Here is a 27,659-nt window from a genome sequence, read left to right on the forward strand (position 1 = left end):
TTACGTACCGCTGCCAGTCCTTTCATCCACCTCCACGTCCGCCGCCCAGTCACACTTTGCACTAGAAAACACGGGGGGCTGAACCACCTCCGTGTCCATAGCAAGAGCGGCACCCGACGGAGCCGCCGTGGCAGGTCCAGCGCCGGCGGGAGGATCAGATCCAGAATCCTGCGAGTGCGGCCGGATGCGACGGCAATGTGAGTCGTCCGATTTGCGTTTGCCTGCCACTTGTGCAGGCGACACGCTCGGAGGAACGTTCATCGCCGTATCAGTTGTCACGACAGGGTCCGTTTGAGTAAGGAAAACTTTGAGCTGACGAACTGTCTCGTCCCTCTTAAACTCTGCGGAACTCACGGACGCCTCAGGCTGACTGTGAGCGGCAGGCCGCTGCCGACGGCGATCGGCAGCCGACACCTGCCGCGAGTCAACAGCCGCGCGCTGCGAGGCCCGTTGCAATTTCTTCTGTTTTGAGGTGGACTTGTAGGGTGGGACGCAAGTCACCACCGGGGACGGCGTTCGCCCCTTACGAGAAGAAACACCCGAAATACTAGCGCTTCGAAAGCGGGGGACGTTGTCAGCTCTCTCAATCGGCCTTTCCCGACGCGGTTTAGGTGCCGCGGGGGCGGCAAGACGCTCCTCACTATCGACAACAACGGTGGCTACAGCAGACACATTCTCAGTCACAACAGAGGGAGCAGCCTCCGGAACGGGTTCCGACACGGACAGCGTTACAGCTGCCGGTGCGGGTTCAGACACTATCGGTGGTTCAATTCTATCGACAGCTGTGGGAGCAGGCAACGGGGCCTCCACAGGTGCGGGCACAGAAATCACAGGCAACGCCGGGGAGCTATCAGCAATAGGAACGGAAGGTGTAACGTCCATAGCAACAGCGTCAGCCGCAACCTCAGGGTCAGACACACGATGCGCACGTGCGGGGGAGGCGCCAAGCGCGACCGCCGCCCACGTCACCTCGTCCTGACCGTCCGTCCGTGGTAATTGCACAGGGCGACTACGTTTCGGACAGTCCTGTCGAAAATGTCCGGTACCGTTACAAAATGAACAGGTCGCTGGTTGGCCGCTATAAGTGATAAAGGCCCGATGGCCAGCAACAAAAACAAAGGACGGTATATGCTGTCGAACAATCATGCGGACACTGCGAACACCATTTTCAACATCATAGTAATAAGCTGACGACCATTTCTCCTTTACGACCGAAAGCACTGTACCGTACGGAAGTAAACTACGAGAAATAGTGTCATTTCGCACTTCAAAGGGCAGGTTAAATACGCGAACAGTGCGTATACCATAACCCGCATTCGACATCACAACATCACTGATAGTACCGTCAAGGTGCTTAATTTTACGTACACCACCATTTACGTTCACTAATGTGTCACACATATCGGAAGAAGACAGTTTCAAAAATAACGAATTGAGGAACGCGTCAAGTTGAACGCCGAGGACTACACTTTTCGGCAATTGAAGGTCGTTTTTAACCCATTGGTGAATTTCGAAAGCAGTAGGCCTACGCACAGATCTATCAAACGCGCACTGAATATTATTCTGACGGTTCTCTGAATTATCGAGATCCATGCTACTCACAGAAAGAACAAATCAAAGAAGAAACAGCGCCGCGAAGCACACGCCGCCGACCGCGATCCGCACGTAAACACCGCCCGACACGCCGCAGCGAGCGCGCGATGTGTTCGGGCCCACGGCTCCGAAGAGACTGGTGCCTAAAACCAGCGCCTTAGACCGCTCGGCCACGTTACCCTTGCAAGAGCGGCGGCAAAACGTTCCCTTTGTACTACAAAGATCACTTCGAAATGGAAGTATCTTGGCAATCGCCGTGCCATGTATTTTCACTGCTCTCCCACTGGAAGCGTCTCTTTAGGCCACCCACAACAAGAAAATGCCGTGCCCGCCATATGGTAGCGACGCCACTTGTCTGTAGCTGTCGTAGTTAAGGAGACAGCATCAAGAGACGTTTTCGTGCCGTGACCAGGTTTCGAACCTGGGCTTTCCGTAACCACTAAAGTATCGTAGCTGTACCTGTCAGGCGGAGCTAGAATGCTCCATGTAACAAACATATGTGAGCTCAAGTACAAACTGCGGCCTGCGGAACACGAGTGAAAAACCAAGAAAGCACTGTGATTTCGAGTACTCGTGCACTATCGTCAATGCAACGGCAGCAAGGAAAAACTTTCAAAATTGCCGTGACCAGGATTCGAACCTGGGTTATTGCGGCCACAACGCAATGTCCTAACCACTAGACGATCACGGCCACGGAGGCGCCCCCGAAAGCAGCTGGCTGGAATGCAAGTGTCGATACACAGCAAAGCCTAGGCCAAGGTGTACGCCACAGCAGTGGCAGACACGGTCTCCATCACATGCATACGAGCAGATGAACGTGCCTGCGCTGTCGGGACACTAACTACAGTGGTTAGCTGCATTCACCTCCGTGGCAATGTCTTGCAGTCCTCCAAGCCTCTTGACTACAGACATGTGACTCGATAACAAGTGGACAGACGCAGCATCTCTCTCGCCGTCGGGTGTTGCCACGAATCATACTTAACGTGGCTTTCTGCACGCGTCAGCGTAGCGTCAGTCGAGACAAGTCGCATAAGAGGAGCAACAAAAACGCGCATTTCTGGTACCGGGAATCGAACCCGGGCCTCCTGGGTGAGAGCCAGGTATCCTAGCCACTAGACTACACCGGATTACAACGCCAGTGCTCCTCCAGCGAACGCAGCAACCACCCACGATTAACTGACGACAACTGTAAAAAATCCACTCTCGCACGCTATAGAGCGGCATGCTCTGGACGCATATCGTGGAGACGAACGCCAGCAGTGATGAGAGCAAAAGGCGCCTACAAATCCTGCCGTTGCACCACGTACTGTTCTACGACACTTCACGAAGCAGACGCTCACGCCTTGTTGTGCTGTTTCCTTTGCGGGCAATGAGTGCATGTGACTTCGATGCAGGAAACATTACACGTTTGGCAGCAGTGGGATTCGAACCCACGCCTCCGAAGAGACTTGTGCCTGAAACCAGCGCCTGAGACCGCTCGGCCACGCTACCTACGCAACACGCGCGTCACATGAGCTGCGTCCTACTCCACGAGAACACACAGCAACGGCACAAAAATGAGACGCCAAAATTGGCAACGGTGGGATTCGAACCCACGCCTCAGAAGAGACTGGTGCCTAAAACCAGCGCCTTAGACCGCTCGGCCACGTTACCCTTGCAAGAGCGGCGGCAAAACGTTTCCTTTGTACTACAAAGATCACTTCGAAATGGAAGTATCTTGGCAATCGCCGTGCCATGTATTTTCACTGCTCTCCCACTGGAAGCGTCTCTTTAGGCCACCCACAACAAGAAAATGCCGTGCCCGCCATATGGTAGCGACGCCACTTGTCTGTAGCTGTCGTAGTTAAGGAGACAGCATCAAGAGACGTTTTCGTGCCGTGACCAGGTTTCGAACCTGGGCTTTCCGTAACCACTAAAGTATCGTAGCTGTACCTGTCAGGCGGAGCTAGAATGCTCCATGTAACAAACATATGTGAGCTCAAGTACAAACTGCGGCCTGCGGAACACGAGTGAAAAACCAAGAAAGCACTGTGATTTCGAGTACTCGTGCACTATCGTCAATGCAACGGCAGCAAGGAAAAACTTTCAAAATTGCCGTGACCAGGATTCGAACCTGGGTTATTGCGGCCACAACGCAATGTCCTAACCACTAGACGATCACGGCCACGGAGGCGCCCCCGAAAGCAGCTGGCTGGAATGCAAGTGTCGATACACAGCAAAGCCTAGGCCAAGGTGTACGCCACAGCAGTGGCAGACACGGTCTCCATCACATGCATACGAGCAGATGAACGTGCCTGCGCTGTCGGGACACTAACTACAGTGGTTAGCTGCATTCACCTCCGTGGCAATGTCTTGCAGTCCTCCAAGCCTCTTGACTACAGACATGTGACTCGATAACAAGTGGACAGACACAGCATCTCTCTCGCCGTCGGGTGTTGCCACGAATCATACTTAACGTGGCTTTCTGCACGCGTCAGCGTAGCGTCAGTCGAGACAAGTCGAGACAAGTCGCATAAGAGGAGCAACAAAAACGCGCATTTCTGGTACCGGGAATCGAACCCGGGACTCCTGGGTGAGAGCCAGGTATCCTAGCCACTAGACTACACCGGATTACAACGCCAGTGCTCCTCCAGCGAACGCAGCAACCACCCACGATTAACTGACGACAACTGTAAAAAATCCACTCTCGCACGCTATAGAGCGGCATGCTCTGGACGCATATCGTGGAGACGAACGCCAGCAGTGATGAGAGCAAAAGGCGCCTACAAATCCTGCCGTTGCACCACGTACTGTTCTACGACACTTCACGAAGCAGACGCTCACGCCTTGTTGTGCTGTTTCCTTTGCGGGCAATGAGTGCATGTGACTTCGATGCAGGAAACATTACACGTTTGGCAGCAGTGGGATTCGAACCCACGCCTCCGAAGAGACTTGTGCCTGAAACCAGCGCCTGAGACCGCTCGGCCACGCTACCTACGCAACACGCGCGTCACATGAGCTGCGTCCTACTCCACGAGAACACACAGCAACGGCACAAAAATGAGACGCCAAAATTGGCAACGGTGGGATTCGAACCCACGCCTCAGAAGAGACTGGTGCCTAAAACCAGCGCCTTAGACCGCTCGGCCACGTTACCCTTGCAAGAGCGGCGGCAAAACGTTTCCTTTGTACTACAAAGATCACTTCGAAATGGAAGTATCTTGGCAATCGCCGTGCCATGTATTTTCACTGCTCTCCCACTGGAAGCGTCTCTTTAGGCCACCCACAACAAGAAAATGCCGTGCCCGCCATATGGTAGCGACGCCACTTGTCTGTAGCTGTCGTAGTTAAGGAGACAGCATCAAGAGACGTTTTCGTGCCGTGACCAGGTTTCGAACCTGGGCTTTCCGTAACCACTAAAGTATCGTAGCTGTACCTGTCAGGCGGAGCTAGAATGCTCCATGTAACAAACATATGTGAGCTCAAGTACAAACTGCGGCCTGCGGAACACGAGTGAAAAACCAAGAAAGCACTGTGATTTCGAGTACTCGTGCACTATCGTCAATGCAACGGCAGCAAGGAAAAACTTTCAAAATTGCCGTGACCAGGATTCGAACCTGGGTTATTGCGGCCACAACGCAATGTCCTAACCACTAGACGATCACGGCCACGGAGGCGCCCCCGAAAGCAGCTGGCTGGAATGCAAGTGTCGATACACAGCAAAGCCTAGGCCAAGGTGTACGCCACAGCAGTGGCAGACACGGTCTCCATCACATGCATACGAGCAGATGAACGTGCCTGCGCTGTCGGGACACTAACTACAGTGGTTAGCTGCATTCACCTCCGTGGCAATGTCTTGCAGTCCTCCAAGCCTCTTGACTACAGACATGTGACTCGATAACAAGTGGACAGACACAGCATCTCTCTCGCCGTCGGGTGTTGCCACGAATCATACTTAACGTGGCTTTCTGCACGCGTCAGCGTAGCGTCAGTCGAGACAAGTCGAGACAAGTCGCATAAGAGGAGCAACAAAAACGCGCATTTCTGGTACCGGGAATCGAACCCGGGACTCCTGGGTGAGAGCCAGGTATCCTAGCCACTAGACTACACCGGATTACAACGCCAGTGCTCCTCCAGCGAACGCAGCAACCACCCACGATTAACTGACGACAACTGTAAAAAATCCACTCTCGCACGCTATAGAGCGGCATGCTCTGGACGCATATCGTGGAGACGAACGCCAGCAGTGATGAGAGCAAAAGGCGCCTACAAATCCTGCCGTTGCACCACGTACTGTTCTACGACACTTCACGAAGCAGACGCTCACGCCTTGTTGTGCTGTTTCCTTTGCGGGCAATGAGTGCATGTGACTTCGATGCAGGAAACATTACACGTTTGGCAGCAGTGGGATTCGAACCCACGCCTCCGAAGAGACTTGTGCCTGAAACCAGCGCCTGAGACCGCTCGGCCACGCTACCTACGCAACACGCGCGTCACATGAGCTGCGACCTACTCCACGAGAACACACAGCAACGGCACAAAAATGAGACGCCAAAATTGGCAACGGTGGGATTCGAACCCACGCCTCCGAAGAGACTGGTGCCTAAAACCAGCGCCTTAGACCGCTCGGCCACGTTACCCTTGCAAGAGCGGCGGCAAAACGTTCCCTTTGTACTACAAAGATCACTTCGAAATGGAAGTATCTTGGCAATCGCCGTGCCATGTATTTTCACTGCTCTCCCACTGGAAGCGTCTCTTTAGGCCACCCACAACAAGAAAATGCCGTGCCCGCCATATGGTAGCGACGCCACTTGTCTGTAGCTGTCGTAGTTAAGGAGACAGCATCAAGAGACGTTTTCGTGCCGTGACCAGGTTTCGAACCTGGGCTTTCCGTAACCACTAAAGTATCGTAGCTGTACCTGTCAGGCGGAGCTAGAATGCTCCATGTAACAAACATATGTGAGCTCAAGTACAAACTGCGGCCTGCGGAACACGAGTGAAAAACCAAGAAAGCACTGTGATTTCGAGTACTCGTGCACTATCGTCAATGCAACGGCAGCAAGGAAAAACTTTCAAAATTGCCGTGACCAGGATTCGAACCTGGGTTATTGCGGCCACAACGCAATGTCCTAACCACTAGACGATCACGGCCACGGAGGCGCCCCCGAAAGCAGCTGGCTGGAATGCAAGTGTCGATACACAGCAAAGCCTAGGCCAAGGTGTACGCCACAGCAGTGGCAGACACGGTCTCCATCACATGCATACGAGCAGATGAACGTGCCTGCGCTGTCGGGACACTAACTACAGTGGTTAGCTGCATTCACCTCCGTGGCAATGTCTTGCAGTCCTCCAAGCCTCTTGACTACAGACATGTGACTCGATAACAAGTGGACAGACGCAGCATCTCTCTCGCCGTCGGGTGTTGCCACGAATCATACTTAACGTGGCTTTCTGCACGCGTCAGCGTAGCGTCAGTCGAGACAAGTCGCATAAGAGGAGCAACAAAAACGCGCATTTCCGGTACCGGGAATCGAACCCGGGACTCCTGGGTGAGAGCCAGGTATCCTAGCCACTAGACTACACCGGATTACAACGCCAGTGCTCCTCCAGCGAACGCAGCAACCACCCACGATTAACTGACGACAACTGTAAAAAATCCACTCTCGCACGCTATAGAACGGCATGCTCTGGACGCATATCGTGGAGACGAACGCCAGCAGTGATGAGAGCAAAAGGCGCCTACAAATCCTGCCGTTGCACCACGTACTGTTCTACGACAATTCACGAAGCAGACGCTCACGCCTTGTTGTGCTGTTTCCTTTGCGGGCAATGAGTGCATGTGACTTCGATGCAGGAAACATTACACGTTTGGCAGCAGTGGGATTCGAACCCACGCCTCCGAAGAGACTTGTGCCTGAAACCAGCGCCTGAGACCGCTCGGCCACGCTACCTACGCAACACGCGCGTCACATGAGCTGCGTCCTACTCCACGAGAACACACAGCAACGGCACAAAAATGAGACGCCAAAATTGGCAACGGTGGGATTCGAACCCACGCCTCAGAAGAGACTGGTGCCTAAAACCAGCGCCTTAGACCGCTCGGCCACGTTACCCTTGCAAGAGCGGCGGCAAAACGTTTCCTTTGTACTACAAAGATCACTTCGAAATGGAAGTATCTTGGCAATCGCCGTGCCATGTATTTTCACTGCTCTCCCACTGGAAGCGTCTCTTTAGGCCACCCACAACAAGAAAATGCCGTGCCCGCCATATGGTAGCGACGCCACTTGTCTGTAGCTGTCGTAGTTAAGGAGACAGCATCAAGAGACGTTTTCGTGCCGTGACCAGGTTTCGAACCTGGGCTTTCCGTAACCACTAAAGTATCGTAGCTGTACCTGTCAGGCGGAGCTAGAATGCTCCATGTAACAAACATATGTGAGCTCAAGTACAAACTGCGGCCTGCGGAACACGAGTGAAAAACCAAGAAAGCACTGTGATTTCGAGTACTCGTGCACTATCGTCAATGCAACGGCAGCAAGGAAAAACTTTCAAAATTGCCGTGACCAGGATTCGAACCTGGGTTATTGCGGCCACAACGCAATGTCCTAACCACTAGACGATCACGGCCACGGAGGCGCCCCCGAAAGCAGCTGCCTGGAATGCAAGTGTCGATACACAGCAAAACCTAGGCCAAGGTGTACGCCACAGCAGTGGCAGACACGGTCTCCATCACATGCATACGAGCAGATGAACGTGCCTGCGCTGTCGGGACACTAACTACAGTGGTTAGCTGCATTCACCTCCGTGGCAATGTCTTGCAGTCCTCCAAGCCTCTTGACTACAGACATGTGACTCGATAACAAGTGGACAGACACAGCATCTCTCTCGCCGTCGGGTGTTGCCACGAATCATACTTAACGTGGCTTTCTGCACGCGTCAGCGTAGCGTCAGTCGAGACAAGTCGAGACAAGTCGCATAAGAGGAGCAACAAAAACGCGCATTTCTGGTACCGGGAATCGAACCCGGGCCTCCTGGGTGAGAGCCAGGCATCCTAGCCACTAGACTACACCGGATTACAACGCCAGTGCTCCTCCAGCGAACGCAGCAACCACCCACGATTAACTGACGACAACTGTAAAAAATCCACTCTCGCACGCTATAGAGCGGCATGCTCTGGACGCATATCGTGGAGACGAACGCCAGCAGTGATGAGAGCAAAAGGCGCCTACAAATCCTGCCGTTGCACCACGTACTGTTCTACGACACTTCACGAAGCAGACGCTCACGCCTTGTTGTGCTGTTTCCTTTGCGGGCAATGAGTGCATGTGACTTCGATGCAGGAAACATTACACGTTTGGCAGCAGTGGGATTCGAACCCACGCCTCCGAAGAGACTTGTGCCTGAAACCAGCGCCTGAGACCGCTCGGCCACGCTACCTACGCAACACGCGCGTCACATGAGCTGCGACCTACTCCACGAGAACACACAGCAACGGCACAAAAATGAGACGCCAAAATTGGCAACGGTGGGATTCGAACCCACGCCTCCGAAGAGACTGGTGCCTAAAACCAGCGCCTTAGACCGCTCGGCCACGTTACCCTTGCAAGAGCGGCGGCAAAACATTCCCTTTGTACTACAAAGATCACTTCGAAATGGAAGTATCTTGGCAATCGCCGTGCCATGTATTTTCACTGCTCTCCCACTGGAAGCGTCTCTTTAGGCCACCCACAACAAGAAAATGCCGTGCCCGCCATATGGTAGCGACGCCACTTGTCTGTAGCTGTCGTAGTTAAGGAGACAGCATCAAGAGACGTTTTCGTGCCGTGACCAGGTTTCGAACCTGGGCTTTCCGTAACCACTAAAGTATCGTAGCTGTACCTGTCAGGCGGAGCTAGAATGCTCCATGTAACAAACATATGTGAGCTCAAGTACAAACTGCGGCCTGCGGAACACGAGTGAAAAACCAAGAAAGCACTGTGATTTCGAGTACTCGTGCACTATCGTCAATGCAACGGCAGCAAGGAAAAACTTTCAAAATTGCCGTGACCAGGATTCGAACCTGGGTTATTGCGGCCACAACGCAATGTCCTAACCACTAGACGATCACGGCCACGGAGGCGCCCCCGAAAGCAGCTGGCTGGAATGCAAGTGTCGATACACAGCAAAGCCTAGGCCAAGGTGTACGCCACAGCAGTGGCAGACACGGTCTCCATCACATGCATACGAGCAGATGAACGTGCCTGCGCTGTCGGGACACTAACTACAGTGGTTAGCTGCATTCACCTCCGTGGCAATGTCTTGCAGTCCTCCAAGCCTCTTGACTACAGACATGTGACTCGATAACAAGTGGACAGACGCAGCATCTCTCTCGCCGTCGGGTGTTGCCACGAATCATACTTAACGTGGCTTTCTGCACGCGTCAGCGTAGCGTCAGTCGAGACAAGTCGCATAAGAGGAGCAACAAAAACGCGCATTTCCGGTACCGGGAATCGAACCCGGGCCTCCTGGGTGAGAGCCAGGTATCCTAGCCACTAGACTACACCGGATTACAACGCCAGTGCTCCTCCAGCGAACGCAGCAACCACCCACGATTAACTGACGACAACTGTAAAAAATCCACTCTCGCACGCTATAGAACGGCATGCTCTGGACGCATATCGTGGAGACGAACGCCAGCAGTGATGAGAGCAAAAGGCGCCTACAAATCCTGCCGTTGCACCACGTACTGTTCTACGACACTTCACGAAGCAGACGCTCACGCCTTGTTGTGCTGTTTCCTTTGCGGGCAATGAGTGCATGTGACTTCGATGCAGGAAACATTACACGTTTGGCAGCAGTGGGATTCGAACCCACGCCTCCGAAGAGACTTGTGCCTGAAACCAGCGCCTGAGACCGCTCGGCCACGCTACCTACGCAACACGCGCGTCACGTGAGCTGCGTCCTACTCCACGAGAACACACAGCAACGGCACAAAAATGAGACGCCAAAATTGGCAACGGTGGGATTCGAACCCACGCCTCCGAAGAGACTGGTGCCTAAAACCAGCGCCTTAGACCGCTCGGCCACGTTACCCTTGCAAGAGCGGCGGCAAAACGTTCCCTTTGTACTACAAAGATCACTTCGAAATGGAAGTATCTTGGCAATCGCCGTGCCATGTATTTTCACTGCTCTCCCACTGGAAGCGTCTCTTTAGGCCACCCACAACAAGAAAATGCCGTGCCCGCCATATGGTAGCGACGCCACTTGTCTGTAGCTGTCGTAGTTAAGGAGACAGCATCAAGAGACGTTTTCGTGCCGTGACCAGGTTTCGAACCTGGGCTTTCCGTAACCACTAAAGTATCGTAGCTGTACCTGTCAGGCGGAGCTAGAATGCTCCATGTAACAAACATATGTGAGCTCAAGTACAAACTGCGGCCTGCGGAACACGAGTGAAAAACCAAGAAAGCACTGTGATTTCGAGTACTCGTGCACTATCGTCAATGCAACGGCAGCAAGGAAAAACTTTCAAAATTGCCGTGACCAGGATTCGAACCTGGGTTATTGCGGCCACAACGCAATGTCCTAACCACTAGACGATCACGGCCACGGAGGCGCCCCCGAAAGCAGCTGGCTGGAATGCAAGTGTCGATACACAGCAAAGCCTAGGCCAAGGTGTACGCCACAGCAGTGGCAGACACGGTCTCCATCACATGCATACGAGCAGATGAACGTGCCTGCGCTGTCGGGACACTAACTACAGTGGTTAGCTGCATTCACCTCCGTGGCAATGTCTTGCAGTCCTCCAAGCCTCTTGACTACAGACATGTGACTCGATAACAAGTGGACAGACGCAGCATCTCTCTCGCCGTCGGGTGTTGCCACGAATCATACTTAACGTGGCTTTCTGCACGCGTCAGCGTAGCGTCAGTCGAGACAAGTCGCATAAGAGGAGCAACAAAAACGCGCATTTCCGGTACCGGGAATCGAACCCGGGACTCCTGGGTGAGAGCCAGGTATCCTAGCCACTAGACTACACCGGATTACAACGCCAGTGCTCCTCCAGCGAACGCAGCAACCACCCACGATTAACTGACGACAACTGTAAAAAATCCACTCTCGCACGCTATAGAACGGCATGCTCTGGACGCATATCGTGGAGACGAACGCCAGCAGTGATGAGAGCAAAAGGCGCCTTCAAATCCTGCCGTTGCACCACGTACTGTTCTACGACAATTCACGAAGCAGACGCTCACGCCTTGTTGTGCTGTTTCCTTTGCGGGCAATGAGTGCATGTGACTTCGATGCAGGAAACATTACACGTTTGGCAGCAGTGGGATTCGAACCCACGCCTCCGAAGAGACTTGTGCCTGAAACCAGCGCCTGAGACCGCTCGGCCACGCTACCTACGCAACACGCGCGTCACGTGAGCTGCGTCCTACTCCACGAGAACACACAGCAACGGCACAAAAATGAGACGCCAAAATTGGCAACGGTGGGATTCGAACCCACGCCTCCGAAGAGACTGGTGCCTAAAACCAGCGCCTTAGACCGCTCGGCCACGTTACCCTTGCAAGAGCGGCGGCAAAACGTTCCCTTTGTACTACAAAGATCACTTCGAAATGGAAGTATCTTGGCAATCGCCGTGCCATGTATTTTCACTGCTCTCCCACTGGAAGCGTCTCTTTAGGCCACCCACAACAAGAAAATGCCGTGCCCGCCATATGGTAGCGACGCCACTTGTCTGTAGCTGTCGTAGTTAAGGAGACAGCATCAAGAGACGTTTTCGTGCCGTGACCAGGTTTCGAACCTGGGCTTTCCGTAACCACTAAAGTATCGTAGCTGTACCTGTCAGGCGGAGCTAGAATGCTCCATGTAACAAACATATGTGAGCTCAAGTACAAACTGCGGCCTGCGGAACACGAGTGAAAAACCAAGAAAGCACTGTGATTTCGAGTACTCGTGCACTATCGTCAATGCAACGGCAGCAAGGAAAAACTTTCAAAATTGCCGTGACCAGGATTCGAACCTGGGTTATTGCGGCCACAACGCAATGTCCTAACCACTAGACGATCACGGCCACGGAGGCGCCCCCGAAAGCAGCTGCCTGGAATGCAAGTGTCGATACACAGCAAAACCTAGGCCAAGGTGTACGCCACAGCAGTGGCAGACACGGTCTCCATCACATGCATACGAGCAGATGAACGTGCCTGCGCTGTCGGGACACTAACTACAGTGGTTAGCTGCATTCACCTCCGTGGCAATGTCTTGCAGTCCTCCAAGCCTCTTGACTACAGACATGTGACTCGATAACAAGTGGACAGACACAGCATCTCTCTCGCCGTCGGGTGTTGCCACGAATCATACTTAACGTGGCTTTCTGCACGCGTCAGCGTAGCGTCAGTCGAGACAAGTCGCATAAGAGGAGCAACAAAAACGCGCATTTCCGGTACCGGGAATCGAACCCGGGACTCCTGGGTGAGAGCCAGGTATCCTAGCCACTAGACTACACCGGATTACAACGCCAGTGCTCCTCCAGCGAACGCAGCAACCACCCACGATTAACTGACGACAACTGTAAAAAATCCACTCTCGCACGCTATAGAGCGGCATGCTCTGGACGCATATCGTGGAGACGAACGCCAGCAGTGATGAGAGCAAAAGGCGCCTACAAATCCTGCCGTTGCACCACGTACTGTTCTACGACACTTCACGAAGCAGACGCTCACGCCTTGTTGTGCTGTTTCCTTTGCGGGCAATGAGTGCATGTGACTTCGATACAGGAAACATTACACGTTTGGCAGCAGTGGGATTCGAACCCACGCCTCCGAAGAGACTTGTGCCTGAAACCAGCGCCTGAGACCGCTCGGCCACGCTACCTACGCAACACGCGCGTCACATGAGCTGCGTCCTACTCCACGAGAACACACAGCAACGGCACAAAAATGAGACGCCAAAATTGGCAACTTTTTTTTTTTTTTTTTTTTTTTTTTTTTTTTTTTTCGGGCCTCCCAACTCCCCTTATAGCCCGGCCTTGCGCTCTCCAAATACGCCTTCTTCGGCGAGCTTCTTTAGCTATAAAATGAAACGGTGCTTCTTGCAAACAGAAAAGACGAATTGTCGCACTGTCCATGCAGTTGAAAATCGTAAACTTCTCGGTATGATTCCTCGAACGTCGACTTCCTGTGAAAGACGTTAATGTTCAAGTTGAAGTTATGGAATCGGAGATACTGAATTTCCGCGAGGAATGTTTCTTGTAGCTGTTCACCGCTAGCGAAGCATCGAAGGAAAACCAAAAACCTCTTGAAGTGAAAGTACATGCCTATAATGACAGCGAATCAGTCGCATTGCGCCTACACTCCATAAAATAAAGATATAATAATAGCGCATCATGCGCTGTTCACCTAAACTCAATTAAAAGCAAGAATAAAATTTGGAAAAAAGAAGAAAAAAGCAAATACTGCCTGAGTTAGTCCTCTCAGTCATAGGGAAGGAACACCATTCACACGTCCCATGATATGATGTTCAAAAAGCTTCGTGGCGGCCATTAAAATAAGTAATGAAAAAAGTCATAAAAAATAAAAAGAGCGACACATGTCAAAGGAATGAGTAGACTCCTGAACGTGCCGAACTGTCTGTCCGACAAGTCGAAGGAAAACACAAGTCTCTCCGACGGGTTAAAATAAAGTAAAAATTCTCCTTTCTTGAAAACCAAAACAAGCTCGTGCGCCACGCATCCGTGATGGGACGCCGATGTCGTAGGAACCAGACGATGAAAATAAGGAATAAAAACAGAAAGAAATCACTGCATGACAGCTAAACACAAACACACACGAACACAGGAGAAAACTGTATTAAACTTTTCGTCGTAATTTCCACGTTGCAGTCCTGCACAAGCGTAAGCATCGTACTTATTCAATTATTCACTCTTCCTGTAGTATTCAATTTGCATTAACTATGTTTCCGGAGCCGGAGACAATTCCAAATACAGAAGGAAATAAAGGTCGCAGCAGTGAAGTGTGGATTACAACAGTTTGTCGTGGGCAAATGCGAGTGCAATTTGCAGAAAATTGGCAAATAGTTTGTGATAGTCTTTCCTGGTTTTAGTGAGGTCATGTTGCGTGGACAAATAAACCAGATAGGCATAGTCGTCCGTCAGTCGCAAGTGCAGGATGGCGAACACAGTGTGAGCCACGATCCATGCAGTGGCGGCACGCTTCGTATGCGGATATGGTTTGAAGTCCGGGATCAAAGCCGTGTCCGCAGAAAAACTGGCAACGCTGGTCCGATTGATAAGTGCGAGCATCCTGGCGGCAATGTTCCAAGTCGACTGTGACCTCAGGCACACGAAACGATGTTCTAAGGTGTCGTCCTGTCGACAGTCTTCACACAAGCTCGATGGAGATAAGTGGATGCGGCTCAGCTTTTCGTTGGTGGGGAGGATTCTGTTAACCACTTGGTACCAAAAGCTGCTGACTTCCGCTGACAGGAAGGGAGCGTGAACGTGAGCCCACGCCGTCCTCCACGCAGATCGCGGGTAGCGCGCCTCCATCTTATTGCCGACTGGCCGTCCGCGTAGTCCCTGGTAAACACCTTTCACAGTTCGTGTACGATGGTCGAGGATGTCAGCGGCGAGATAACTTTTCTGAATGAAATATTCACGAACATGACGCAGCTGAAACGGTATTGTAGTCGGGTCGAGAGGTGCTTCTTCAGATAGAGGACGATGAATAGCGAACAGAACAGCTGTTGGACCCGACGGATCCTGTTCTATGGTGACGCTCGTCCGATGAAGGAGCAACGCAGCGGCTTTCATAGCAAAATGAATGAGGCCGAGTCCACCCTGTTCGCGCGGCAAAGTACATGTGTCGTAAGACACCTTGAAAATATGTCCCCGCCACAATAGCCAATAGACTGCCTGTGTTATAGCTCTGCCCAAATTCTTAGGTACCTGAAATAACTGAGCGAGATACCAGGCCTTACTGAGCAAGAAAACATTGATTAAACGCACCCGCTGTGTTAATGCTAGGGTGCGAGTAGCAGACAGGCTAGCCATAGCTCTTATGCCATTTAAGACAATACGCCAGTTGTAGGACGCAGTCTGTAACAGATTGGCTTGAAAGCGAACACCCAAAATTTTGTGTTCCTGTTTCACTGTAAACCATGGGCGTTTGAAGCCCCGTGTCGCCGCATAAATAGGCAGAAAAACCGTCTTACGGGTATTGATGCTCGCACCGGATGCTCGTTCATACTGGGTGAGAACCGCGCGTATTTTATCGAAGTCGGTAGCTGAGGACACCAAGAGGCCAAGGTCGTCAGCATACGCGCGACAAACGTGCTTCTCATCCCCAATACGGATTCCCCTACAAACACTGTGCAAATTTCGCAACAAAGGATCTAAGGAAATTGCGTAAAGCGCCATGGACAGAGGGCACCCTTGTTTGACTGAACAGCAGAGCGGAACAGGTTCCGACAACAAGCCATTGATGCTAATCCGTGAGGTGGAATTTTTGAAAAGGTTAAAAATCATAGTTATATACTTTACACCGAAACCAAATTTCTGTAGCACTCGCCGGAGATATAAGTGGCTAACTCTGTCAAAAGCCATTGCAAAATCGATGGATAAAATGCCAAAAGGAATCCTATTCGTCGAAGCATAGGCAATGGCATCTCGGTATGTCGACACAGCACCATAGAGAGTGCGTTTCGGCACTGCACAGTATTGATAGGGACTAATCAGTTTTTTCATGACCAGCTTCAAGCGAGAGGAGACACATTTGGTAAAGAGTTTATAGTCACCATTAAGAAGGGTGATCGGTCTCAGATTGCACAGTTTCCTGGTGACTGGAACCTTTGGAGCCAAGACCACAATGCCTTCCAGGAAGGACGCGGGGACATCCACGCCATTTAATATTTCATTAAAAACATCAGTCAGGGCCGAGCCAAACAAGTGCCAAAAATGTATATAAAATTCCGGTGGCAACCCATCAGCGCCCGGTGATTTATTCTGGGAACAGAGGGTTAAGACATCACGCACTTCCTCCACGGTAAAGTTTTCTGTGAGGCGACGGCGATCCGCTACGGATAAGACGTATGGAACGTCGTGGAGAAGCTCGGAAATCGCGACAGCATCCGTGTATTTCGCACTGAAAAGTTCGACGAAGTGACGGTGGGCCTCGGCAAGAATTGCCGCCTGGCGATGAAGCCGCGCACCGTCAGCTGATTCCAGCTCTGTGACGTAACGTCGCCTGGCGCGCCGGCGTTCGCGCAGCTGATGAAATACGGAAGGCGCTTCATCAGCAAGCGGCCCGGGAGCCCGGCTCCGTACGACAGATCCGCGCAACGATTCCCTTTTCAAGTCCAGAAGACGGTGTTTTATACGCCGAATCGTCGCCATCCGAAGTGCGGGATTATTTGTGTGCAGGTGGATGGCATCATTTAAACAGCTTTCGTAAAATGTTAATGTAGATCGCTCCCAATGAGCAACATCCTGACTGAACTCCAGGATGGTCTTGCGGAATGCCGGCTTAACAAATTCTACCCACCAAGACAAGGTGGAGGCATATAGACCGCGATATTCCAGCACCCTCTGCCACACACGCACGATAACCGGCGCAAAATGTGGGTGTGAGAGATGTCGCACATTAAACTTCCATAATCGACTTGCGCGGGGTTTAATTGCCAATAGAGAATGAAAGCGGCAGACATACGCACAATGATCGGAAAAAATCACGGGGTGAACAGAGGATTCCGTAATACAGTGCTGTTTATCACGAGAAACATAAATTCTATCGAGCCGACTCCTTCCCGTGGGGTAAAAGAAAGTAAATCCCACGTCCCGCGGGTGTAAATAACACCACGAGTCAATTAAATTCATCTCCGTAACGAGCGTCTGTAATTCTAGGCACTTATACGGCCGTGGCTCCTGATCTCTATCTTCCAGCACGCAGTTAAAATCACCGCCCATGACTACAGGCAGGTGGGGGCCCCGTAAAAGGTGACAAATGTCACTACTGTAAAACACACGGCGATGCGGCTGCCCGTCGGCTCCAGAAGGGGCGTACACGTTAATATATCGGACGTTGTTGATCGTGCAAGCCACACCACGACCATTAGGAATGGTAGCAACATTACTATAGTCAAGATCAACACGAATTAAAATAGCAGTACCACAATTACACTCGATATCAAAGTTCAAGAGAACTTGATAGCCCGGAATTGAGTGTAGTAGATCTATCACAACCTCCTGCAAAAACACTACGTCAGCAGCAATGTAGTTTAAAAACCCCACAAAACTAGCAAACTTCACCGGTGACTCCAATTTATTAAGATTAATAGTAGCTACGACAGATGGAGGGCGTGCTACCATAGACTACAGGGAAAAACAAATAACACAAATTAGACGGCAGGAGCGGACTCACCCTCCTCCTCCATATCGTCTGCCCAGTCACAACGTGCAGACGGTGCAACCGAAGTAGGCGGTTCTTGTGTGGGAGGTGCAGACGCGGAATCCTGCGAAGAGGGGCGCGTGCGCCGCTGGGGAGTATCTTCAGCCTTACGCTTAACCGAATGTTGGGCCGGGTTCGTTGCCTGAGACGTCGTAGTGTCCATTACGAGATTTACATCAGAGCAGTGCAACATTTCCTTTAACTGTCGTACAACCTCTTCCCGCCTGTCTTCCGACACACTTGTAGTAGGCGCTGGCTGACTGCTCGCCACAGGACGTTGTTGACGACGTCCGGTAGCAACCGACGGCCGAGATTCGACTACGGGGCGGGGCAAGGGCTTGTGCGTCGGCTTTTGCACAGATTTTTGCTTTTGTTTCGACTTCGGACGTGGAACCTGCTTCCACTCCGGAGACGGGCTGCGTTCCCCGCGAGAAGAGGAACGTTTTTCTAAAATACGTGAACTACTGGCACTGCGGAAGCGTTCAGCATTTCCACGCCTCTCCGAAACACTTTCACGCCTTGGCTTTGGTTCCTGTGTGGCAGTAGCCCCGTCCGGAACACCTTGAGGTACGGATTGAGATGGTGACGGATCCACAACAGCAACAGGGGGGGTAGCCACCTGCACGGGTTCTGATGCGGTCCGCACCGGAACTTCAGGCAAGGCCGGAGGCGGAATCGATACAGTAGCTGCGGGAACTGACTGAGAAGGTACGGACATGTCTTGATCAGAAACAGTACCGGTTGCAGGGGCATCGGTATCCATCGCGACCGCAGCATCTAACGGTGTTTCCGTGTCCGCGGAACGTGCGGGTGAACGCGGAACACCTAACAAGACGGCAGCGTACGACTCGTCGTCATCTTGCCCACGGGGCGGCAACTGCACAGGGCGCCTACGCCGAGGACAATTTTGCCGAAAATGGTCTGTGGCATTACAATAGGAGCAGGTCTGGGGCTGACCACTATACGAAATAAAAGCCCGGTGGCCGGCCATAACCAAAAACGAAGGAACGTGCTTCCTCACAATCATTTTGACACTACGGATACCGTTCTCAACTTGATAGATGTAAGCGGACGACCACTTTTCTTTCGTAATCGACAAAACTGTGCCATAAGGCATAAGGCTACGAGCTATTGTCTCATTCCGAGTTTCAAACGGAAGATTGAATACTCGAACATTTCGGATACCAAAACCAGCATTCGACAGAGTCACATTGCTAATTGTTCCATCAGAGTGTTTGAACTTTCGTACACCACCGTTTTCACTAACGAGGGCATCACACAGTTCCGGACATTTCAATTTTACAAACAAAGAGTTCAGGAACGCGTCCAATTGCAAGCCTAGCACATCACTTTCAGGAATTTGCAAGTCATTTTTCATCCACGAATGAATTTCGAAAGCAGACGGTCGGGTTACGTTTCTGTCGAATTCGCATTGGATATTATTTTCGCGGTCTTCAGAATCCATCTTAACTTACAGTTCAGCTGACTACAGCAGCGAAGAAACAGTCACCGCGATGAACCACCGCCGACCGCGAAGCACACGTAAACACCGCCCGACACGCCGGAGCGAGCGCGCGATGTGTTCGGGCCCACGACTCCGAAGAGACTGGTGCCTAAAACCAGCGCCTTAGACCGCTCGGCCACGTTACCCTTGCAAGAGCGGCGGCAAAACGTTCCCTTTGTACTACAAAGATCACTTCGAAATGGAAGTATCTTGGCAATCGCCGTGCCATGTATTTTCACTGCTCTCCCACTGGAAGCGTCTCTTTAGGCCACCCACAACAAGAAAATGCCGTGCCCGCCATATGGTAGCGACGCCACTTGTCTGTAGCTGTCGTAGTTAAGGAGACAGCATCAAGAGACGTTTTCGTGCCGTGACCAGGTTTCGAACCTGGGCTTTCCGTAACCACTAAAGTATCGTAGCTGTACCTGTCAGGCGGAGCTAGAATGCTCCATGTAACAAACATATGTGAGCTCAAGTACAAACTGCGGCCTGCGGAACACGAGTGAAAAACCAAGAAAGCACTGTGATTTCGAGTACTCGTGCACTATCGTCAATGCAACGGCAGCAAGGAAAAACTTTCAAAATTGCCGTGACCAGGATTCGAACCTGGGTTATTGCGGCCACAACGCAATGTCCTAACCACTAGACGATCACGGCCACGGAGGCGCCCCCGAAAGCAGCTGGCTGGAATGCAAGTGTCGATACACAGCAAAGCCTAGGCCAAGGTGTACGCCACAGCAGTGGCAGACACGGTCTCCATCACATGCATACGAGCAGATGAACGTGCCTGCGCTGTCGGGACACTAACTACAGTGGTTAGCTGCATTCACCTCCGTGGCAATGTCTTGCAGTCCTCCAAGCCTCTTGACTACAGACATGTGACTCGATAACAAGTGGACAGACGCAGCATCTCTCTCGCCGTCGGGTGTTGCCACGAATCATACTTAACGTGGCTTTCTGCACGCGTCAGCGTAGCGTCAGTCGAGACAAGTCGCATAAGAGGAGCAACAAAAACGCGCATTTCCGGTACCGGGAATCGAACCCGGGCCTCCTGGGTGAGAGCCAGGCATCCTAGCCACTAGACTACACCGGATTACAACGCCAGTGCTCCTCCAGCGAACGCAGCAACCACCCACGATTAACTGACGACAACTGTAAAAAATCCACTCTCGCACGCTATAGAGCGGCATGCTCTGGACGCATATCGTGGAGACGAACGCCAGCAGTGATGAGAGCAAAAGGCGCCTACAAATCCTGCCGTTGCACCACGTACTGTTCTACGACAATTCACGAAGCAGACGCTCACGCCTTGTTGTGCTGTTTCCTTTGCGGGCAATGAGTGCATGTGACTTCGATGCAGGAAACATTACACGTTTGGCAGCAGTGGGATTCGAACCCACGCCTCCGAAGAGACTTGTGCCTGAAACCAGCGCCTGAGACCGCTCGGCCACGCTACCTACGCAACACGCGCGTCACGTGAGCTGCGTCCTACTCCACGAGAACACACAGCAACGGCACAAAAATGAGACGCCAAAATTGGCAACTTTTTTTTTTTATTTTTTTTTAGGGCCTCCCATCTCCCCTTATAGCCCGTCCTTTCGCTCTCCAAATAACGCCTTCGTCGGCGAGCTTCTCAGCTATAGCCAGTGCTGGTGCCAGATGTAACTGAAACGGTGACGAAAGAAAGTTGCAAAGTGAGCCTCTTGCCTCTGAGGCACACGTTGTGAGAAGGGAAAACATAAAGAAGGCTTCGTGAAGTGCGAAAAGGAAAAAAAGTATATATATATTTATAGATAGATAACCGCCTGGAAGGAGTCAAGGAATGGTCCAGGCAGGACACAAAGCAAAACGCCATCCAGCAATGCAGAAATTAAACACGGAGGTACACCGTGAAGAAAGGAGTAGCGGTGATCACGCTGAATAGACGAGAAAAAAAGACAATAATGCAATGCAATAAGGAAAAAACACACCAGGAATCCTGACCAAAGTAAGAGCAATGAAACACAACGAAATGTCCACAAAAAAGAAAAGGGGATACTTTCATGCAACGCCTCTCTTCGGCATCACTATCCCAAACCACTACATGACAGAGTGGTAAACAATAAGAAAAATAAATAATAAAGAAAGGTAAACAAAATATCCTCGCATTATACCATATACGAGGCAGTTCCGAAGGGAGAAATGTCTCCCATGTACGTTATATTTTTCGTTTCTGGTACTGAATATACATTCATCGTAAGACGAGGTCTCTTACTATCACGTCATAATTGTAAGCAAGAAAGTGTAATTTTAATTAAGTCGACATCGGTAAAAGAGCAAAAGCATGTGCCAAGGCGACATGCAGAAAATTTGCAAAAGTCATAGCATAGTCTTTTCGAACACGGTACTTGCCATGTTCAGCCCATAAGTATGTGAGAAAATCAAGACGATCCGTCAGTTTGAGAAAAATAGAGAATAAATCGTATGGCCGATTAACCAGATGGTGGCGTTGCGCTTGGTGGTCGGAAATGCCTTACACTCGGGTACGATTGCAGCTGCCACGGTAACCTGCGCTGGAGACACCCTGTTGACGAGACGCACCATATCCCGAGCAGTGTCCCACACAGCACGGAACCGACGGCACACGAAGCGATGTTCAATAGTATCCTCTTCATGGCACTCTTCGCAGGCGGGGGACGGACTCATGTGAATAGAGTGCAGTTTAGCATTCGTAGGAATTGTACCATTGACGACTTTTTACCACGTCGCTCTAACGTGTGTAGGAAGGACGGGTGTGGCGATGTTTCGCCAAACTGTTTGCCAGTCAGTGTGCGGCATGCGGTACTCCCACTTATTCCTGGCCGGTGATCCCCGCAGAGCACGGATAATGTCGCGACACGGCCTCCGCTGGAGCCACCATACACAAGATAGCTGTTGTCAAAATAAAAACGCCGCACGTAATTCAGCGCAAAGGGTATGTGGCTGACAGAGACCGGGGCAACTACAGAAGGTGGGCGATATTGATTGAACAACATGACCGTGGCACTGCTGGTGCCCTTCTCCAACACGGCCGTAGTCCGTTTGAGAAGGAGCGCCGCGCATTTGGCGGAAAAATCCACCAGACCGAGTCCCCCATCGGCTGGATTTAAGGTGCAGGTGGCTAAGGAGACTTTGAAAATGTCCCCTTTCCAAAGGAGCCAGTAGACGGCCTGTTTAATTGCGCGGTCTAGGAGCTTAGGGACCGGGAGAACTTGTGCTAAATACCACGCTCTAGCTAAGATGGTAGTATTGATAAGCTGCACCTTATCATAAAGCGCAAAATGCCGGGCCGCATGAATTTTGACAACAGCCCTAATTTTGTGTAAGGTGGGACGCCAATTCAGAGCCTCCATGCGCTGAGGATTATCAGATAAAATAACCCCTAGGACTTTGTGCTGCTGCACAACACTGAACCAAGGTCGACGCACATGGCTCATCCGTGGAGTAAGGGGAAGCAAAACCGTCTTGTGAACATTCACAATGGCTCCCGTCGCCTTCTCAAATTGCCGGAGAACAGAGTACAGGGTATCTACATCTGCCGGCCGACCCAAGAACACCCCAAGATCGTCGGCATAAGCCCGGCAAGTAAGGCGATCTTCCCCAAGTTGGATCCCCGGACACTCGTTGCAGATAGACCGCAGAAGCGGGTCGAGCGCCAAAGCGTAAAGTGTCATGGACAATGGGCAACCCTGTCTGACCGAGCGAGTCAGACGTATAGGTGGACTGAGGGACCCATTGACGATGACACTCGATGTGGCATTGCGCAAAAAACCCTGAACCGTGTGGGTAAACTTACGGCCAAACCCCATGGCAACCATCACACGCCGTAAATAGGCATGGCCAACCCTGTCAAATGCATTCTGGAAATCGACCAACATGATCGCTGCCGACCGAATCATGTGCCGCGTACAAAGCCGATACAGTCCCTATAGGCCAGAACGGCATCAAAAATATTCCTGTCACGCACAGCACACGTCTGATGTTCACAGAGAACGCGCGGCATGACTTGCCGCAGTCTGTGCGCGACGCACCTCGCCATGATCTTATAATCCGCGTTCAACAGAGTGATCGGTCGAACAGTATGTATAGTCGGCGTCGCTTTAGATTTCGGAAGGAGCGTGATGCACCCCGCTGCAAAATCAGGTGGTAGAGGAGCGCCATTAAGAACTTCATTGGCGACAGCAGTTAAAGTATCGCGTAAAAGGTTAAAAAACTGCAAATAAAATTCAGCGGGAATGCCGTCCATTCCGGGAGATTTCCCCCGAGGACTGCGCTTGACAGCTTCGTGCAAGTCGTCGGACGTAAAAGCCTCATTAAGATGGACACGGTCTGTGCGGCTTAAAACATTAGGAACCCCCTGTAAAATACGACGCAGCGCAGCGGGATTGACATCAACATCTTGAAAAAGAGACTCAAAATGTGCGTGGATTTCATTCTCAATCGTCACCCTGTCGGAGGTCTTTATTCCATCCCGAGTGACCCACGCATTAAAGGCCAATCGTTCGCGCATCTTCCGCTCTCTGTTGAGATGATATATAGAGAGCGGCTCCCCGTCCACGGCGCCCACAGGCTGGCTCCGAGTAACCGGTCCTCTACCCTTCCGGCGCAGATCGGTCAAAAGTTCTGCCTGAAATTGTTTGAAAATGGGAAGAAGATGCGGCTGGGCCGTAACTTGTCGGGCCAGGTCCTTCAAACAGCTCTGATAAAAGTGTGACGTCGAGCGACGCCAGTGCGCTGCGTCGCGGCTAAAATTAATTTAAAAGGTCCGGACGGCAGGTTTGGCAGTGCCAACCCACCACTCGAGGACGCTACTGTCACCGGGCTTATTCTGCAAAAGTTTGTGCCACATATCAGTCAAGGACTGCTGAAAATGAGCGTCGGCTAGCAGGCTGCAGTTAAACTTCCATAGATTTTTGCGATAGGAAGGCCGAGAAAGTGGAAGCGAAAGTTCACAAAAATAACTGCAGTGATCTGAAAAAATAACTGGCCTGACCTCAGATCGAGCCACCGAGGCTGCTAGTGACGATGACACATAAATCCGATCAAGTCGGCTGTGTCCCGTCGGATAAAAATACGTGTATTGTGTTTCAACCGGGTGGAGCATGCGCCACGTGTCCTTGAGATTAAAACTGGTGAGGAGCGTGTGGAGTTCCTGACACTTGTTGAGGCGCGGCTCCTGGTCGCGATCATCGGTGACCGCATTAAAATCACCGCCTAAAATGATATGAGCGGAGTTCCGGTGCAAAACCTCGCACAGCTCCTGACCATAAAAGAGCCGCCGCGCCGCGTAGTCGCTGCCGGAAGGAGCGTAAACATTAACAAACACGACGCCTTCAATAGTGCACGCAATAGCGCGGCCAGTAGGGAGACACTCAATATTCGTGACAGTGAGGCCGGGGCAGACTACAATAGCAGTGCCGGTGACATCGTCGGACACCACATTATCCACAATAACGTAGTCACTCAGATCGTTAAAAGCATCAGAGCCTCACGTGTCACTTCTTGCAAAAAGGCGAAATGGCAACGGGTTTCACATAAAAGAGTTTTTAAGGCAAAGACCTTATGCGGACTACGCATTTTGTTAACATTTACGGTAAGAATATGCCACCGACGCGTATCAGGAACCATACACAACGCAAGGATCAACAAATGCAGTGTTCACAAGAAGCGAAGCAGTAGCGCTGCGAAGATAACACATAGTGTGGACATGATCGGCGAAAATGGCATACCGACAGGTGGCAGATAGTATACACAGAATACACAGAATACACACGAAAGAAAGGTCCACAATAACGGTCACAACGGCGCCGCCAAAGCAAAGCAACATGTGAACATGAACGGCGAAAATGAGCCACCGCAGGCTAACAGACACCAGCCACAGGGAAAACACCAACAAATAAGCACAGACAAATAGAGGTGCCTCAGCACAACTATGACGACGCAGTCGATCGACAGGAGCGGTGAAAAACAAACAGCCGACGCCGTACACAAATAAAATTGACAGGTTGCAAAGTGGCACAACGAAAGGTCATGTCGTCGACAACAACGGTAAAAGCCATCCCCCAACAGGTGTAGACAGGAGACGTAGGTAAATAGTAAAAGAAACGGACAGAATAAAATTGCATGTGCGCCGCCAATACTATTCCACGCAGTTCGTCGGCATGAACAAGGAGACTTTGCCTCCGACGGGTGGCACGTACCATACACAATCTAAAACAATAAATAATAATAAGAATAAGAAATAAGAACTAAAGAAGCGTGCACAACGGTGGACGCATCAGGGCCACAAACAGCAGCCATGTTGTTGACACCAACGGCTAAATGTGCCGCCGATGTACAACATACACCACACACATTCAAAACCCAATAAACAATTTCGCACAAGAATGCATGCACACGCGCCGCTAAGACGATGCAGATCGTCGACATTCACAATGAAAATGTGTCCGCCACGGATGCACACATCAGATGCAGAAAATTCAATTTGTGCACTACAAGAGCGACACATGCGCCTTTAAGACAGCGCATGGTGTTGGGAGCAACGGGTAACCGTGATAGCGTTACGGAGATGTTTAACAAACTCAAGTGGCAGACTCTGCAAGAGAGGCGCTCTGCATCGCGGTGTAGCTTGCTCGCCAGGTTTCGAGAGGGTGCGTTTCTGGATGAGGTATCGAATATATTGCTTCCCCCTACTTATACCTCCCGAGGAGATCACGAATGTAAAATTAGAGAGATTAGAGCGCGCACAGAGGCTTTCAGACAGTCGTTCTTCCCGCGAACCATACGCGACTGGAACAGGAAAGGGAGATAATGACAGTGGCACGTAAAGTGCCCTCCGCCACACACCGTTGGGTGGCTTGCGGAGTATAAATGTAGATGTAGATGTAGATGCAACGCGTGTCAGACCCCATACACAGTTAAATTAGACAACAAGACTGAAGAAATGTGCACAGCTGGGAAAGCACTCGTGCTGCCGTAAAGATCCAAGTTAGCGGCAAGAACGACTAAAATGTGCCTCCGACGAGCGGCGGACACCAGACACATTTAAAAGTACCGGACACAGTTAAAATACACAACAAATAAAAGGACACAACGATGGGTGCAGTGGCGCTGCCTGAACTACACGTGCGTGTGACAGTAGCGATTAAAACGTGCAACAGACCGGTTTCACACATCACAGACGAGGAAACATCTCAAAAAACAATTTTAGACTTACACAACGAGGGAGGCATTCACGCTGCCAAGCGAGGAGCAAAGGCACTTTACGTACCGCTGCCAGTCCTGTCATCCACCTCCACGTCCGCCGCCCAGTCACACTTTGCACTAGAAAACACGGGGGGCTGAACCACCTCCGTGTCCATATCAAGAGCGGCACCCGACGGAGCCGCTGTGGCAGGTCCAGCGCCGGCGGGAGGATCAGATCCAGAATCCTGCGAGTGCGGCCGGATGCGACGGCAATGTGAGTCGTCCGATTTGCGTTTGCCTGCCACTTGTGCAGGCGGCACGCTCGGAGTAACGTCCATCGCCGTATCGCTTGTCACGACAGGGTCCGTTTGAGTGAGGAAAACTTTGAGCTGACGAACTGTCTCGTCCCTCTTAAACTCTGCGGAACTCACGGACGCCTCAGGCTGACTGTGAGCGGCAGGCCGCTGCCGACGGCGATCGGCAGCCGACACCTGCCGCGAGTCAACAGCCGCGCGCTGCGAGGCCCGTTGCAATTTCTTCTGTTTTGAGGTGGACTTGTAGGGTGGGACGCAAGTCACCACCGGGGACGGCGTTCGCCCCTTACGAGAAGAAACACCCGAAATACTAGCGCTTCGAAAGCGGGGGACGTTGTCAGCTCTCTCAATCGGCCTTTCCCGACGCGGTTTAGGTTCCGCGGGGGCGGCAAGACGCTCCTCACTATCGACAACAACGGTGGCAACAGCAGACACATCGTCAGCCACAACAGAGGGAGCAGCCTCTGGAACGGGTTCCGACACGGACAGCGTTACAGCTGCCGGTGCGGGTTCAGACACTATCGGTGGCTCAATTCTATCGACAGCTGTGGGAGCAGGCAACGGGGCCTCCACAGTTGCGGGCAGAGAAATCACAGGCAACGCCGGGGAGCTATCAGCAACAGGAACGGAAGGTGTAACGTCCAT

The 27,659-nt window shown here is 51.7% G+C and overlaps 1 protein-coding gene and 25 non-coding genes across 26 annotated transcripts; all 26 read right to left on the reverse strand.

Annotated features, from left to right (window-relative positions):
• LOC126185142 (uncharacterized) lies at window positions 1-27,659 on the reverse strand. Its single transcript, XM_049928013.1, has 3 exons — window positions 26,786-27,659; window positions 24,509-24,729; window positions 1-1,026 (listed from the first exon to the last, which is right to left on the reverse strand). The coding sequence occupies exons 1-3, from the start codon at window positions 27,657-27,659 to the stop codon at window positions 1-3; spliced, it is 2,121 nt and encodes a 706-aa protein (XP_049783970.1).
• Window positions 2,213-2,284, reverse strand: Trnah-gug (transfer RNA histidin (anticodon GUG)). Its single transcript has one exon. It is a non-coding gene; the product is annotated as a tRNA-His (tRNA).
• On the reverse strand, window positions 2,649-2,720 carry Trnae-cuc (transfer RNA glutamic acid (anticodon CUC)). Its single transcript has one exon. It is a non-coding gene; the product is annotated as a tRNA-Glu (tRNA).
• Trnal-uag (transfer RNA leucine (anticodon UAG)) lies at window positions 3,165-3,246 on the reverse strand. The gene has a single exon. It is a non-coding gene; the product is annotated as a tRNA-Leu (tRNA).
• On the reverse strand, window positions 3,686-3,757 carry Trnah-gug (transfer RNA histidin (anticodon GUG)). Its single transcript has one exon. It is a non-coding gene; the product is annotated as a tRNA-His (tRNA).
• On the reverse strand, window positions 4,132-4,203 carry Trnae-cuc (transfer RNA glutamic acid (anticodon CUC)). Its single transcript has one exon. It is a non-coding gene; the product is annotated as a tRNA-Glu (tRNA).
• On the reverse strand, window positions 4,648-4,729 carry Trnal-uag (transfer RNA leucine (anticodon UAG)). Its single transcript has one exon. It is a non-coding gene; the product is annotated as a tRNA-Leu (tRNA).
• Trnah-gug (transfer RNA histidin (anticodon GUG)) lies at window positions 5,169-5,240 on the reverse strand. The gene has a single exon. It is a non-coding gene; the product is annotated as a tRNA-His (tRNA).
• Window positions 5,615-5,686, reverse strand: Trnae-cuc (transfer RNA glutamic acid (anticodon CUC)). Its single transcript has one exon. It is a non-coding gene; the product is annotated as a tRNA-Glu (tRNA).
• Window positions 6,131-6,212, reverse strand: Trnal-uag (transfer RNA leucine (anticodon UAG)). The gene has a single exon. It is a non-coding gene; the product is annotated as a tRNA-Leu (tRNA).
• Trnah-gug (transfer RNA histidin (anticodon GUG)) lies at window positions 6,652-6,723 on the reverse strand. The gene has a single exon. It is a non-coding gene; the product is annotated as a tRNA-His (tRNA).
• On the reverse strand, window positions 7,088-7,159 carry Trnae-cuc (transfer RNA glutamic acid (anticodon CUC)). Its single transcript has one exon. It is a non-coding gene; the product is annotated as a tRNA-Glu (tRNA).
• Window positions 7,604-7,685, reverse strand: Trnal-uag (transfer RNA leucine (anticodon UAG)). The gene has a single exon. It is a non-coding gene; the product is annotated as a tRNA-Leu (tRNA).
• Trnah-gug (transfer RNA histidin (anticodon GUG)) lies at window positions 8,125-8,196 on the reverse strand. Its single transcript has one exon. It is a non-coding gene; the product is annotated as a tRNA-His (tRNA).
• Window positions 8,571-8,642, reverse strand: Trnae-cuc (transfer RNA glutamic acid (anticodon CUC)). The gene has a single exon. It is a non-coding gene; the product is annotated as a tRNA-Glu (tRNA).
• Window positions 9,087-9,168, reverse strand: Trnal-uag (transfer RNA leucine (anticodon UAG)). Its single transcript has one exon. It is a non-coding gene; the product is annotated as a tRNA-Leu (tRNA).
• Window positions 9,608-9,679, reverse strand: Trnah-gug (transfer RNA histidin (anticodon GUG)). Its single transcript has one exon. It is a non-coding gene; the product is annotated as a tRNA-His (tRNA).
• Window positions 10,044-10,115, reverse strand: Trnae-cuc (transfer RNA glutamic acid (anticodon CUC)). Its single transcript has one exon. It is a non-coding gene; the product is annotated as a tRNA-Glu (tRNA).
• Trnal-uag (transfer RNA leucine (anticodon UAG)) lies at window positions 10,560-10,641 on the reverse strand. The gene has a single exon. It is a non-coding gene; the product is annotated as a tRNA-Leu (tRNA).
• On the reverse strand, window positions 11,081-11,152 carry Trnah-gug (transfer RNA histidin (anticodon GUG)). The gene has a single exon. It is a non-coding gene; the product is annotated as a tRNA-His (tRNA).
• Trnae-cuc (transfer RNA glutamic acid (anticodon CUC)) lies at window positions 11,517-11,588 on the reverse strand. Its single transcript has one exon. It is a non-coding gene; the product is annotated as a tRNA-Glu (tRNA).
• On the reverse strand, window positions 12,033-12,114 carry Trnal-uag (transfer RNA leucine (anticodon UAG)). Its single transcript has one exon. It is a non-coding gene; the product is annotated as a tRNA-Leu (tRNA).
• Window positions 12,554-12,625, reverse strand: Trnah-gug (transfer RNA histidin (anticodon GUG)). The gene has a single exon. It is a non-coding gene; the product is annotated as a tRNA-His (tRNA).
• Trnae-cuc (transfer RNA glutamic acid (anticodon CUC)) lies at window positions 12,990-13,061 on the reverse strand. The gene has a single exon. It is a non-coding gene; the product is annotated as a tRNA-Glu (tRNA).
• Trnah-gug (transfer RNA histidin (anticodon GUG)) lies at window positions 20,083-20,154 on the reverse strand. The gene has a single exon. It is a non-coding gene; the product is annotated as a tRNA-His (tRNA).
• On the reverse strand, window positions 20,519-20,590 carry Trnae-cuc (transfer RNA glutamic acid (anticodon CUC)). Its single transcript has one exon. It is a non-coding gene; the product is annotated as a tRNA-Glu (tRNA).

The sequence above is a fragment of the Schistocerca cancellata genome, chromosome 1 (genome assembly GCF_023864275.1).
Source record: "Schistocerca cancellata isolate TAMUIC-IGC-003103 chromosome 1, iqSchCanc2.1, whole genome shotgun sequence".
Taxonomy (NCBI): Eukaryota; Metazoa; Arthropoda; class Insecta; order Orthoptera; family Acrididae; genus Schistocerca; species Schistocerca cancellata.